Source organism: Phyllostomus hastatus, unplaced genomic scaffold (assembly GCF_019186645.2).
Source record: "Phyllostomus hastatus isolate PE091 unplaced genomic scaffold, TTU_PhHast_1.1 phas_contig_38, whole genome shotgun sequence".
Taxonomy (NCBI): Eukaryota; Metazoa; Chordata; class Mammalia; order Chiroptera; family Phyllostomidae; genus Phyllostomus; species Phyllostomus hastatus.
The window spans coordinates 34,690,423-34,706,466 of NW_025333869.1; the positions used below are offsets into that span (position 1 = coordinate 34,690,423).

General features: G+C 37.8%; 1 protein-coding gene across 11 annotated transcripts in view; it reads left to right on the plus strand.

The window, feature by feature from the left end:
• ANK3 (ankyrin 3) overlaps positions 1–16,044 on the plus strand; it is a 332,140-nt gene that overhangs the window by 76,724 nt on the left and 239,372 nt on the right. The window contains exon 1 of one of the 11 annotated variants that reach the window (XM_045842389.1): positions 4,386–4,558. The exons of 8 other annotated variants lie outside the window; for them this stretch is intronic. In XM_045842389.1, the coding sequence (XP_045698345.1) occupies positions 4,523–4,558 (36 nt within the window). In that variant the 5' untranslated portion in view covers positions 4,386–4,522. Of the gene's footprint in view, positions 1–4,385; positions 4,559–4,581; positions 4,839–6,433; positions 6,551–16,044 lie in introns of those variants that run through there. 2 more of the 11 variants (XM_045842391.1, XM_045842390.1) reach the window with 2 other exon arrangements.

Below are 16,044 nucleotides of genomic sequence, written 5' to 3' on the forward strand. Positions count from 1 at the left end.
TTTCTGTTCTTTCATCCAAGCCCTCAAATGATGGAAGTGATGCTGGTGCCATCCTCTTCCTGAGCATTGCTCTCCTTTGTTGAACAGTGTTATTGTACCTTGGAAATTGCAAGCAGAATCTCATTTTATAAATTGGGTCACTATGTAAAAACCCTCAGCCTTTTTGCTTGTCAAAAGAATATTATCATGAATTCTAGGCACAGCAACATCATAGATTCACAATGTGCCATCATGGAACAACTCTAGGCTTCCATTTCTTCATCTTTAAAATGATGGGCTTTGATTAAGTGATTTTTGGGATGGTGATATACTCTACTGTTTATCTTTTGTGTAAAAATGTATTTTTAAATATTGGGTTTCCTTGAGGTAGGACACCACTTGTTCTTATGAAATGAGGTAGGAGATGGTAACATTGTATCCCACTATGGAGCATTTCGTTTTTCAGTGGACCCACCAGACCTCGGGTTCCGGCTACACCAGCCTCCAATGTCAGCCCGTGCTAACCATGTAGGGATGTTTGCCTCTGTCCCTGCTTCTCCTTTTGCAGCTCCACTATCTGTGAGATGAGCAATGATAGTTTGGGAAACAAAATGTCCTAGCCAGGGGGAGGGTTGACACAATTGAAAGACACAATTATGGGAATTATTATTATTATGATTTAGTAAAATTATAGAGGTTTTTTTTTTTCTGAAGAGCCCCACAGAAAGGCTGAATCAATAGGGATTATTTGTCCTAGGAAAGAAAAGACTAGAGGGGAGGGGGATAGCTCAACAATGGTTTTCAATACGTGAAAGACGATAACCAACTGTTCTGTCTTCTCATTGAATGCAGAATATTAAGAAATTGGCGGGAGAGGTCTAAATTAAATATGAGGAAGCCATGCCTTGCCAGTAAGCATGATTAAACACCATCTCGAGTTCTTTAGGGGGTCTGGGGTGATAGGGGGCTTTGATGACCTGCCTGGAGCCAGACATCTTGCTTTCTGATTTCCATTGTGGACACTAGGGACTACCTACGGGATCCGAGCAGCAGATCCATGGGTCTGCACTCCCAGGCTCCCAGCTTCTGAAAGAACCATGTACGGCTAACACCAGACATAAAGGACAGCCTTGAAGACAAAAAGAAATGTGGCAAATGTCACTGGAAGCAGGTCTGCAACCCCAGAGGGAAGAGCTGGCCCAGGGGACACAGCCAGGGTTTGATTGGAGAAGAGTTTGTCCTCAGTTGGGCAGCACTGGGCCTGAGGATGGTGAGGATTTCTTAAGCCAGCCTCACCTTCTCCAGAGCTTCAGGGGATGGGACCTTCCCCCTTCCAACTCTGTCCCTGTACGTCTTGTGCCTGCAGCAGGTGGATCAGACTTGCTGTGTTCCCACAGGTGACTCTGGCTACATCTCACTTTGTCCATCCACAAACAGGTTTCCTGGTTTTTCCTGCCAAAGCATAGTTACCAGCACATACTGGATCCTTACCCCATATGTGGTAACTGTATAAGTTATGTAATGAATGCAGGAGAGACGGAAGGCAAAGGGGTACAGTCCATAGTGAGCAAACTCCTCCAGGCATTTCAAAACAATGCAGGACCCTGCCAGAGTGTCACACCTCTCTTGGTTGTCTCATGCCCTGCTGGGGTGTCACACTCCCTTGGGAGTCACTAGCACTATGGCCAGAAGCATAGGCTTGAGGACACAGGCCCAAATTTAAATGCCTCTGGGCAGCCAGGTACCTAACGTCAAAGGGTAAAGCAGACCATGGCAAGACAGTAGGGAACACTGAGGGCTGAGGTGGGAAGCTGTCGCTCAGCACCGGGAGACTGTGGCCCAGCAGAAACATGGGCCCAGAGTGGCCGGTTCCTTTCTTGCATTATTAATATAAATAAATAAATAAATAAATAAATAAATAAATAAATAAATAAATAAAACAAAACAGGAACTCTAGGCTTTAGTATGAAATCTCACAATTTTTAAGTGTTGGCAACAAAAAAACATATTTTAAAACACAATGAGGGCCCAAAAAACATGTATTTACTATTTGCTGCCAGTGTGTGACCTTCCCTTTAGAATCATAGAATTAAAGTCAAATCCTTACTACTTGCTAGCTGGTGACCTTAGCAAGTTACTTAACCTTTCTGAACTTTAGTTTCTATCTCACAAATGTAGAGATAAAGATTACTTCACTAAAGAAAAGCTGAGCATAGTTATGAGGACTGAGCAAAAATATGTAATAAATTATTATAATGCCTTGCATATAGAGTACTTGATACTGTATTTTTGGGACTATAAGGTGCACTCCCCCTGCCACCAATTTGGGAGGAATAATGGTTGTTAATGCTGCTGTTGAGTTCTGTTTACATTTACATTGGTGAAATATTATGTTATTTATGTTAATAAATATTTTACCTCATTTTTTGCTTCAAAATTTTTTTTCCTATTTTCCTCTAAATCTTAGGTGCATCTTATGGTCCAAAATATGGTAACTATTTAATAATATATTAATATGTGATTATATTATTAGATTGAAACATACAAAATTAGTGGTATACATCTGGATTTGACCTATGAAAATAGAAATTTTATATGAGTTCAACATAATATTCTTAATATATAATCATATTGCATAGACATTATTTTTTTTTATTATTAATATTAAGCTTAGCCACCCACTTCCTAAGCACATATTGTTGATGCCCCTGTCTTGCTGTATTTTTCCTGGAGTACTTATGCTGTTGATCAAACCAAATAACTTATGTTTATAGATTGCAGTCTGTCTGCCCCACCCTGCTGGTATATCCCTAGGTCTGTCCAGAAAGAACCTAGCCATTGTTAATATAACAAGAATGGTTTGCACAACACTGATGTAACCAAGAGTGGACTGGACTGTATGTGTGAACAATGATGACTTCACTGTGCTAGTCAGTGGGGGCACTAGATGCTGTTGAGTGAGCATGTCTACTGTGTGACCATCGCATTAAAAATGACTGAGTGAGTAGAGCAAGGAATCTGCATCACGTTTTTCATTAAGCTTTAACATTTCCCCATGGAAACTATTTGGATGATTCAGAAGACCACAGCTATGGGCAACTGGTGATTGGCACCTTCATCATCACAATGTGCCTACTCATGCATCACATCTCGTGCAGATGTTTTTTTGGTAAAACATCAAATCACCCAAATGATCACCCCTCCTCCTACAGCCCAGATTTGGTGCCCTGCTACTTCTGGCTTTCCCTTTGAAAGGGAAATGATTTCAGATTGTAGATGAGATTCAGGAAAATACAAGGGGGCAGCTCATGGCAGTTGGCCCATCAGCTGCCCCATCATGTGAGGTCACAAGGTACCTACTTCTAAAGGGACTGAGGCATCATTGTTCTATGTACAATGTTTCTTGTATCTTCCATAAATATCCCTATTTTTCATATTACATGGCTGGATACCTTCTGGGAAGACCTCATATGCTTCATCGAGTCAGGGATTTTTCTGTTTTATTTGTCTTTCTCTGCCCACCCCACCACAGCACCTTCCAGAGCAGGCACATAGTAGGCTCTCTGTAAATCTGTGTTAAACAAATGGACTTACACACTGGCCTTCCCAGAGTTGAATTCAGTCCACCGCAGACACTTTACTTGAAACCTTGCAGGTTTGAGGGAGCTATTGGTTAGCACCGTTCTAAATACAACACATATGCAACTTATTATGATGGTGGGTTTTTTCAGGACTTTGACTCTTGAACTCAAGTATAAGACTAGTAAAAAGTTGCCTAAGTATTATGTACCCCCAAATCTGAATAACTGAATTCATTAGTTAAATAAACAACCAACCAACCAGATGCATTCAGTGATATTTTTTCCTGGTTTTACACATGACTTTTGTATAGGTGCTATATTTTTTAAAATATCAGTTGTATTTGCCCTCAGGTAGGAGGGCAAATTAGCTTCTTATGAAGCAATTAGCTTCATAAGATAATTCTCATTGGCAGTATTTTCACTGTGTGCGCACAAACATATATTCTATAGTAAAGCTAATGCAGTGAAAGAAATTCAGTGTAAAAAGCCCACTAGTAAAGGGCAGGCCTGACTAGATTCCAGAGGCAGGGGAGAAAATGGTGGTATTGTCTTTGGAAGGAATGGCAGAGTAGCTGCAAACAGAGAAAAACGCTGATAAGCGCAATGACAAAAGCTGGTTTCATGAGTGATTCCCAGCAGCCAGGGTATGCTTCCAGCTGATTGCCCTGCTATTTTCGGTATTCCCCATATCATGACTAAATACGCTGAGCTTGACTGGAGACCACAAATATGGTAAGTCAGTGGGGAATTCTGGGAGGTGCTACATTACTTGTAAGGCACCTTTCATACTCTTGTCTGCCCCCGCCCCTTTAAAGAGTTCAGAAAATTCTGATCAGCTTCTACCTCTTTAGTAGGAGGTAGGGGAAACCTTTACATTTTCCAAGGCAGATATTTTTAGACTCAATGCTCAGTCCAAAGTGTTAACTAATTGAGTTATCAAGTTTCATACTTGGCCACACAGAATGGCAGTGGATGAGGGAGAGAGCTGCCCAGAACAAGTAAGCATTTACAGTTTCGGAATGAAATGCTTTTTCCTTATAGAAGTGCTGCTTTGTTGTGGGTAGTCGTCCTTTTAAAAACGTTCAGTGCCGGATAGGAAGGAAGCTAGCCTGTCTGCACCATGGATCGCCTGGTTCAGAGTGTGGGGGACAATGGGCTGTCCTTTCTTTCTGTTTTGCCCAGATCTGGATTGTAGGTACGTTTTGCCTCTGATGTCATTTGGAGTGTGCTCAGCTCGGGCCTGTCTTAAGAGGATGCTTAATGAAATGCAAACAGATGGTGAGTGATTTGGGGTGCAGGAAGGGCCTTGTGGACCCAAGAATGTCAGAAGGTTTAAGTCTTCCCTCTTCTCTCAAGAGAAGTCTGTGGGCTTTAAAACTCAGCTTTTCCTGGTATATTAATTGTGAGGGGAAATATAGAATTTTAGAATTGAGGGGAAAAGCACCATACAGTTAAAATTTGTTTTGGAAACTCATGTAAATAGTAGATGAAAGAGGTAATTAGAGGTTGCAGAATGTACTTTTATTTCCATTTTAATAGGTTTGCACATAGATATAAGTATGTCATCTTGTCTGTAATTTTAAAGGATCAGCACAGTGAGCCATAATCCCCTTAAGGATTACTCCATGGGAAATAGGAGTAAATACTTGCTTTATAGTTATACAGTTTTGAAGTATGATTCTAAGGGATTAATAGAATACTGTTTAGGTTACGACATAGTTCAAGATTTCATGTGATCTCATGTTTCTGTCTTTTCAGTTAGTAACTATGGGAATACACATGTGCTGTGTATAGTATTTGTTATTTACACAATATATTGAATCTTGACCATATACAGTGAACAATTTACTTCACTGTAGTTCACTTTTAAGTGAACTTTTGCTTCACTAAGCAAAATTTACTGAAATGGTCATAATGAGTAGGAGGAGACACAAGAAATGAGAACATTGGTGATAGGTCTAATATCAGATAGTCAGGCATAAGAAAATTTTTGACAAAAGAACTGTTATTTCCAAATAAAAAGCAACAGTTTTGGACTTTATTTTAAATGGATTCAGTTTTAATCTTTGTATTCTTAGAGACAGGTTAATCTTTTAGAAAAGAATATTCTTTCACGATGTTTCCAGAAGGTCGCTATATTCTAGAGTAGACATTTATGAGATTTTAATCTGAGATTTTGCAAACATTCTGTGTGCCTCGGAGAATGGCCTTTGCAGGTTAAACTTTGAGATTCATAAATTATAAAAGTATCATTCCCGAATCCCAGACATTAATTATAATTTCTTAGTAATATAAGTATATTGGCAGATAAGTCCTGAAAATCATGTTATGGCACTCTAAAAATAATCGACTAACCTATCAAAAACTCTGAGCTGCATTGAAGGTTGAATTTTGGATGTGCATTCTGTTCCATTAGCTGTGGGACTGAAAACTTTACATATAATCGTAATGACATTTGCTGATTGCCTAGTGTGGCTTGACTTTGAGAAATACTAATTGCTAGAAAGTTTGGAGCCAAGTGCAGATATAACAAATCTTACCGAATGTACCTGACAAGCTTTGGCTTTTTATCAGTTAATGAGTTAATTAAAAAAAATATCTGGGATATGAAAGGAAAGCTCAAATAAAGGCAGACCCTGTTGTTTCTGCCTCATGTCAGAATATATCAACTAAATGGTGAACACATTTGCTCTCAGCCCATCTGTGCAGCATTTTCTGTTTTGGTGGGCCTGCTGTTTAAAAAACGTGTAATAAAATGACAGACTGAATTTGAAATTTTCCTGCCCTGAGCAGTGACTCTGGAAGGGCAATGACCTGACACATTACACTGGAGTCCTGTCACAATAGAGTAGCATGTACTATTGCTGTGCTGGGTTTAGTTGGACAATGAATAAGAATTATTCATCTCCTGGTTTCATCTCTGATGTGAATGGAAGACTGAACAGTCTGCCTGCCTGAGCTGAACTATGGATAAAATCCTTGCAAAGAGGGTATAGTAGATCATTACATTCTCACAAATCATCATTGATACCTCCTGCTACTTCTGTTTGGTTTGTGGTTTCTCTAGTATTGTTTAGAGATTTCCTATAGGTTAGCTTAGTCTGTGTTTTGGAAGAAACTTGCAGTGATTTTATAACTTGTTAGTGTGAAACATTTGCTGTAGATACCTTCTAGAAAGGTGGATGTGTATGAATCTTTGTCAGTTTTAGAGACTCTTTTGGGTTGTTAAGAATCAAGTCTTTATGGAAGAACTAGTTCTGCCATAAATGATTGATGAAAAATTAACTCTAAACCTTGAATTCTTAAATAATGCTCATGGGAGAAAAAAGCTAGACTCTAATATTGAGCAAAGCTCAAATTAACACAGTTTTAATATGCATTTTTGAGGCAGCTAAAGATAAGAACTTTCAATAGATAGGAATTATTTTTAAGTTTTTTAAGATTATTTTTATTTATAAAATACTTTATAATACCAAATAGAATCCTTGGTATTATTTTACCTTTTATCTTCCAATCAGATGTGTTCTATTTTGTATGTCTGGTTTTCAATAATCAATTAATAAATGCATATTTAATTATTGGGAGAATCGCTAATTTTATTGTTGGTAATTTTTACTTGAGGATATTGGGGTCAAGTAGGAAAATTTATATAGTCAAACTGAAGGAATCACTACATTTGTCTTTTTGCTGCTGAGACTACCTGTAATTTCTTTTGAAATGTAAAACTTTAATTATGTAGTATGATATTTACTTTTCAACTAACTTTGTTTTCTTCTGTGTGAAAACACAAAAATGCCACCTCCTCTCTGTTCTAAATTTGGGTGATAATCAACTTTAAGCAGTATTTATTAAGACAAAAGAGAATTAAAATCTAAGTGTCATGACTTTTTGAAGAGTCACAAAGCAAAATGTATTTACTAATTCTTTATCCCAATGCAAATATTTGTTATTTTTTTACTATTGTCTTCAGAATATATTGTAAAATCTAGTAATAAAAACTAAACCATCTTGTAATTGGACCACTAATTTATTATTAGAGTATATAATTTTAGAGTATATCAGGTAGATATCTACAGTTGATAATTAATCATTTATTAAACATAAATACCTAGAAAGAATTCAATTAATTCTTTTATTTTAGGATGTACTTTTGACAAGTATATTAAATAAAGGTCTATGTAGACATTCATGATAGATACTTCTAGAGAAGAATTTTGAGAAGTAAATACTATTTTTCTTTGGTCAAGTGACGAGTGATGTGACAAACTTAAAAAGTATAAAAAGTCAAAAATGTTTAAAATTGCTTTGCTTCAGGTTTAGTCTTGAATTCTTGATTATATTGTGCTCTGACTCAGCATTTTGATATCTTACTTATTTACGTGCTTCTGTAATTTAATGATTATTCTGTTATATTTTGAAAATACTTGTCAATAAGCACAAATTTGCTTTGAATTCTGTAGCTTTTTAAACATGGACTGTGTCTTAGTCATCGTTTGGTCCCCTGAGCCTGGCACATACTAAGCACTCAGTAAATATTTGTTAGAATTTTAAATCAAATCCTCATCATTAAAAAATGCAGCCTGTCATAATTTTAAGCATCTCATCAAAAGAGTATTTGAATTCAGTTGCAAGTAAACTCAGTTGCAACTTAGTATTAATCATATAGCTGAAAATGAGCCAAAAATTTAATATATTTGAGTTAAAATAATATTTAGCCTTCTGGTCACCAGTTAGTCTGATAATAAGAGACAATGGTTTAAAATATTTAAATATTTTAAAAATATTTTAAACAGAAAAATGTACTAATTAATTTTCCATTTTTTAGTGACCAAAATTGTTTTCCAGTCTAGAAGTTTCCCAGAATACAGGATTTGTATTTGTAACTGTGTTTACACAACAATGACAAGTTGTTTATAAGGAATTTTATGCTATCTCTTTGATAGAGTGGCACTAATTGCAATGGGATGTGTTGTTCATTTCTCACATGTCACTTAAATTGATGTTCTGAGGACAGTGTTATCCACCAGAAATATGTAGCAGTGTCAAAGTATTTGGAGCATGTGGACCAGGCCATTTGGAAAGATCCTGTCAGGGAGAGGGCTAAAGCAAAGGGATGAGAAGGCCATAAACAGGCAGCGATCAGCGGGATCCTGGTCTGTACTTTATAAAAATAGCAGCACTGCTTTTACTTAGACTTGGTCCTCCTGCTGGGAGGTGGGAGGCCTCTATACCATGAGGTGAGTCTTCCACAACTTTGTTATAGACCAGCCACGCTCCAAGTGTAGTCAGGAACCCCTGAGTGTCCCTGAGACCCCTCCAGAGCACTCCACTTCCTGTGAGGTCCCCCTTTTCTAACTACATTATCTATCTGGGGCCAGATGTCCTTCACACACTTCAAGCAAAACAACACATGGTCACAAATTGTATGTAGAAATAGATACAAGAATCTGTTTCCATCAGACATTAAAGAGATTCGCAAAACTATAAAACAATACCAGTCTTCTCACCATTTTTGTTTTGGAAAATACAGTTATTTTTCTTAAGATATATATTTTAAGTTACTGTGTAATAACTGTTATTTTTATTTTTAAATAAATTATTGTTTAATTATCAGTTTTATCTTCTAATACAGGAAATAACAACAATTATAATTCTGTTAATCCAGAACCCTTTGGTGATCTTCAATAATGTGTAAGAGTGTAAAGGGACCCTAAGGCAAACAAGTTTGAGAACACTGTTCTAGACAGTTACTGAAAGCATTGGTTAAATAAGGTCAAATTCAGAGTCCCTGTGTGACCAGTTATGTTCACTGGACTCTCATGACTATAGCCACAGCCAAGCAAGCTAAAAATAATAATAAATTTTAAACATTTTAAAAATGTTTAACTGATAATAAGATATACTATTTGATAGCCAGCTGTGTGCCAGGCCATTTCTAATTGCTTTGCATATAGCAGCTCTCTTAATCTTAACGGCAACCCAATACATTAAATTTTACTGCTATTCTCATTTTACAAATAAGAAAACTACAGCACAGTGAGTTTAAGTACCTTGTCCAAGGTCACATGGTTTGTAAACTGCAGAGCCAGGTTTTGAACGAAGGCATTCTGGCTCCAGAGTCTGAACTCTGAAACCATCAATCTGTATTGATTTGTTGACAGATGTATCCTAACCTATCACTTTCTATCTTCAAACACTTCAAAAGTGTGTATGACATGCTAACCCTGGTTTAGCACCTTTATTGTCATATCCAAAAGGCAGCTCCTTAGGTAAGAGGCTTCTCCCAAGATCCTTGTAGTTCGTCTTAGCTGTTGGACTACTATACAGCCAAATATTTTAAAGTCACTTACCATGTTGTAACTCCTTGTGACTACATATGCCAAAGATTACCTCAACTTTGGAATGAAGTCTATTCTAAATGTTTTACTTTATGTAATAAAAAGTAACATCCTTCTTTATTATCTTTTACTGTATGTTTTCATTGTACTTTAAGAAATATCTTCTGCACACCTGGGCATTACATACTCTTTTTGTCTTCTTCCATTTTATTATATTCAATATAAAGCTGTTAAATCTTTATAAATCTTTTTTAATATATTTTATTGATTATGCTGTTACAGTTGTCCCATTTCCCCCCTTCTCTCCCCTCCACCCTGTACACCCTTTCCCAACCACATTCCCCCCCCCTTTAGTTCATGTCCATGTGTCATACTTATGAGTTCTTTAGCTTCTACATTTCCCGTACTATTCTTGCCCTCCCCCTATCTATTTTCAACCTACATTCTATGCTACTTATTCTCTGTACCTTTTCACCCTCTCTCCTCCTCCCACCCCCCTGTTGCTAACCCTCCATGTGACCTCCATTTCTGTGGTTCTGTTCCTGTTCTAGTTGTTTGCTTAGTTTCTTTTGGTTTTGCTTTAGGTGTGGTTGTTAATAATTGTGAGTTTGCTGTCCTTTTACTATACATGTTTTTTCTTTATCTTCTTTTCTTAGATAAGCCCCTTTAGCATTTCATAAAATAAGGGCTTGGTGATGATGAACTCCTTTAACTTGACCGTATCTGAGAAGCACTTTATCTGCCCTTCCATTCTAAATGAGAGCTTTGCTGGATAGAGCAATCTGGGATATAGGTCCTTGTCTTTCATGACTTGGAATATTTCTTTCCAGCCCCTTCTTGCCTGTAAGGTCTCTTTTGAGAAATCAGCTGACAGTCTGATGGGAACTCCTTTGTAGGTGACTGTCCCCTTAGCTCTTGCTGCTTCCAGGATTCTCTCCTTCATTTTTACCTTGGCTAATGTAATGATGATGTGCCTTGGTGTGTTTCTTCTTGGGTCCAACTTCTTTGGGGCTCTCTGAGCTTCCTGGATTTCTTGGAAGACTATTTCCTTTGCCAGATTGGGGAAGTTCTCCTTTATTATTTGTTCAAATACATGCTCAATCTGTTGCTTTTCCCCTTCCCCTTCTGGTACCCCTATAATTCGGATGTTGGAACGTTTAAAGATGTCCTGGATGCTCTTAAGCTTCTCCTCATTCTTTTGAATTCTTATTTCATCATGCTTTCTTGCTTGGTTGATTCTATCATCCTTCTGGTCCACTGTATTGTTTTGAGACCCAGTTTCCTTCCCTTCACTATTGACTCTCCTCCGTGTATCTTCCTTCATCTCTTTTATGGTAACCTGCATCTTTTCATCTAATTTGCACCCAAAATCAACCAATTCCATGAGCTTTCTGATCACCAGTGTTTTGAACTGTGCATCTGATAGATTGGCTATTTCTTGGTCGCTCAAAAGGAAGAGTCCTGGGGGACTGATCTGTTCTTCTGTTGGAAACATGTCTCTCCCTGTCTCTCCTTTCTTTTTCTTTTTTTTTGGGTCTGGTCACTCTTGTTACAGTGAGGGGCGGAGCCTTAGGTGTTCACCGGGGCTGGGCACCCCAGTCGCTAGATTGTGACGTTATATGTGGGGGCAGGGGCAGGAGCGGGGACGGGAGGGAACAATGGCGGTAATTCTGTTCTCCTAGGATCTCAGTCCCTTCTCTGGGATCCTGGGCTGCGAGCTCTGCCCTGGTCCACAATTGCCACCTTACTGGGTCCGCCAGCCGCAGCTTGCGTACTCAGGGTCCACCGCTACATTCTTGCATGCCCCAGATGGCTTACGCACCCAGTTTGCACCAAGTTTTCCCCGACCTCCTCGCGCTGCCAACCCACACCTGGCTGGCTCATCCTCTCCTACCAGTCTGGATGTATGGGTCTACTTCAACTTCTTGGCTGTCCGACTTCCATTCAGATAAATCCTCTGTCAGTTCTGGGTGTTATTCTAGCTGTAAATTGTTGTTGTTCTAATCTTGGTTGTGCGTGGAGGTACGGTGCGTCCACCTATTCCTCCATCTTGCCAGAAGTCCAAGTCATTATAAATCTTGTCCAGGAAAAATATAATTGCTGCCTGAAGATCATTTAAGATTCACAAATCAACCTGTTAATCTATATACCTACATATCTATCTCTGACTTCATTAGTGACCTAACCTGTTTTTAAATATATTCCTTTATTCAAATAAGAACTTCTTTAGCTACAAGTATGTTTTCACCAATAGCTAAGACCCCTCTGTTGATCATAGACTCAGGTAGAAATGAAAAATTTAAATGGAAAGAGCAATAACATTTTGGTATATTGGTTTTAAAAAGAATCAGTATACAAACAAACCCACCACAAGCCCCCAGAAAAGGCAGATGCTTTCATTTACCAGCAAGGCTCCAGCTGCACCAGCCGGCACACAACATTTTAGGATGACAAGTTCAAGAGCTCTTCCTCTCACTAGCTAACTAATGCCTCCTCTCCCTCTGGTGCCGTGGGCCTCACCCTTCAATTCCCCTGGGCCTTCAAACCTGGGCCTCTAATTATCTGACCAGGAAGCTCAGTCCAGTGTATTGTGTTTCCTGGCTGATTCCCACCATATAAAGTATATTTATGTGTTAGAAGAAAACAGTTATGTTTGCAATATTATCTATCCACACTTAAAACCAAGCTATTTCATGATCTCTAAAAGAACAAAAAACTGTTAGGAAAGTGTTCATCTACTTAAGTAAATTCTTTCTCTTTTCTCCTGATATCTAGACTAATTTTAGCTTATTGCTGTTTTCAGTTGCTATATTTAAAATGGGAATAGTTCCATGGATTAAATAATTTAAGACTTATGCCAATACCCCCTACATGATAAGGATCCTTCAGCATGAAGCCTTGACATCCTTGTTCTCATTCATAACATACCAAATAAATGAAAAAATCCCAAACGGTTGACATGGTTTATGTAATCCACCATGCACAATGGCAGAAATAACTGCTATGCATTTCCAAAGTGACAAGTAGCAGTAGCTTAGTATTACAAAGTAAATTTATGAGGGACTCCACAGTTTGTTGTTATCGTGCCCATGGACTCTCAAAATTAGACTACACAACACTACTTATTGCGTTGGGAGCTCAGAGAAACTTCATTTGCTGTCTAAGAGACAAAGGTGTCTCATTTGTAGCTCTCTTCATCTGTGAGGCCTGGGTCACAGTGTTTAGGTGTTGTTTCCCCCAGGACATGTGGCAGGACTGCAGGGAGAGTGGGCAGTATTTGGGGGAAAGGGCAGCTAGACCCATTGACCTTGGAGATCCCATTGAACCTAGGAGTCGTGGGAAAATCTTTGGCTAGGCTTTTTAGAATTCTGGACTAATTCATTCTTTGAATTTCTTTTTTGTATTTCAATTATTGTCAACATCCAGTACTATATTAGTTTCAGCTGTACAACATAGTAATTAGACATTTGTGGCCTTATGCAGTGATCATCCTGGTAAGTGTAGCACCTGTCTGACACCATACACAGTTATTACAATATTATCAACTATGTTCCCTGTGCTGTACTTTATGTCTCCATGACTGTTTTTATTACTGGCACCTTGTACTTCTTAATCCCTTCATCTTTTTCACCCATTCCCCATCAAGCCCCCCCCCCATCTGGCTCCCATCAATTTATTCTCTATGAGTTTATTCCTGTTTTGTTTATTTGAGGGGAGGTCCAAAAATTCTAAATCCTATGGTATTTGTCTTTCTCTGTTTGACTCATTTCATTTAGCATAACATCCTCTAGGTCCATCCATGTTGCAAATGGTAAAAAATTTCATTATTTTTTATGGCTGAGTAATATTCCATTGTACATGTGTACCACATAATTTTTATCCATTTGTCTATACATAGACACTTAAGGTGCTTTCATATCTTGGCTATTATAAATATTGTTGCAGTGATCATAGGGATGCATATTATTTTTGAATTGGTGTTGAGGACCTGAATAGACACTTCTCCAAAGAGGACATCCCAATGGCCAATGGACATATGAAAAGATGCTCAACATCATTAGTTATCAGGGAAATGCAAATTAAAATCACAATGGGCTTTCAACCCACACCTGTGAGAATGGTTATCAAATCAGCAAACAACATTTGTTGTTGGGGATATTGGAAAAAAGGGAACCCTCATGCACTTTTGATGTGATTATGCATTGTTGTAGCTACTATGTTCATGGGAATAATTTATTCTTGTTCTTGTACCTGAAGTACTGGGAAAAACATTAAATCCAGAAATCCCAAATCCTACTTTTGGCCATTTTCTAACTAGTTAAGCAAATCACACCTCTCTTTGCTTTAGTTTCCTTTTTCTACAAATAGATATGATCTGAAGATCTCTACACACCTCAACAAATAAAATGTGTATAAAAATAGAAACATTTTTGTTGTTTATGCAAAGCAATCTATATATTAAGACCAACATATAATTGTTACTATATTAACTCTTTGCTCATCAGTTTACTAGTCCAGGGCTAAGACCCCTGAGATTATTTAGTTGATGTTGCCAAGGTGAGTTGAGGGCCCGCACGTGTCTCTCATGCTATAACACAATAGCAAGTGAAGGCATGGTGAGGTACATGTCAACTGATCTCTCCCCGCTTCCAAGGGTGGGAGAGTCTGATGGTTTAAGGCAACCACCTCCTTGGATAAACAGTGGAGTACAGGTTATACATTAAATATTTCCTAGGTGGCTTGCTCATGGGAGAACAACAGAGAATTTCTTAAAAGACATATTCATGTGGAAAATAATTGAGATAGATGAACCAAATAAGCATAGAAAGGAAAGAGAAAGGAATAATGGATAATGAGAAAGTGTAAGGTCCAGTGGCTGTTTGGAGAGCCTGGCATCCACAGAATATCCGTGTCACAAACCAGCATCGACTGCCAACTATTTTATGCAGTCTTCAATTGCATCCTTGTTTTTAACTCAACGGGGAAAATAATTTCCAAAAATAAAGATAATTAAAAGCTCCAAAAGGACTAAATCTTCCTCCTATTAATATTCCATTTTTGTGGATTAAGATAGAAAAAATAGAAAATTCTCCAGGGCCGTTATATGTTCTGAATTGCTGAGCATTTAGACTGCTGCGAATAGACTTGTTTTTTCCAAAGTGATATATAGCATCTCTCTTGTGCTTCTTTGTCCCAAGAGGTAACCAGAAACATGTCCAAACACAGGTTTCACACAAGCCTGGTAATGAAGATACCGGCAAAACATACTTTCCAGAAATGATTTCTTCATCTGTGGCTATTTTTCCAGGCTTATTTATTTGGATCTTTACATTTCAGAGTAACCAAAGATAAATATTGACAAAGTTTAAGGTTCATGTGTTACTGTTGTTAACTTCACTCTTATGCAAGTAAAGACAAGCTCACTATGTTCTAAAATTCCTTAAGATAAAATGAAAGAGTTCATTTTTTTTCCATTTTAAGTTTCAAAATATTTTTTGGACTAAGAGCTACACCCTTTCTACATCTTGTGTTAAGTACCCTGGCTACATTAAAACTTTTAATTAACATTTTCTCATTTTTGTTCATTTGGGGAATAAACTATGTACCATTAGCTGTAAGACACTGCATATTGTACAACATTATGGTGCTTCTCAGGGAAGGAGGCTCACCTATTATTTAGTCTATCTAATTATATGTCAGTCTATTGAATCTTTTATTTCCTGGCATCATTTATAGCATTCTACCAAACACATAATTGTGTTAGGGCATAATCTGTACCCAAGCATACTAAGATACCTTGCAACTTCTATAGCATGAGGAAAGTTTTTAAAACAAACCTTTTGAGTCCAAAAGGTTTGAAATTCTGCCCCATACTAGGACAAATCAGGACAAAAGATTACTATGTTGACCTCATATTGTTAAGACATGTACAACTCCCGTCCCCTGATACATATGGTTTAATATCCTTTGAGAGACAGCTGAAACTGGCTCTTTAAAACTTTACTGTATGTTCTCAAAAAATTTCAGACAAACTCAAGTAAATTAGTCCTGTTTGGCGGCTGAACAGAATCAACCTCATGCTGATAAATATTGGAAATACCCACCCACGCAACAACACCCAACGTGCACTTTTTATTTTTCCTATG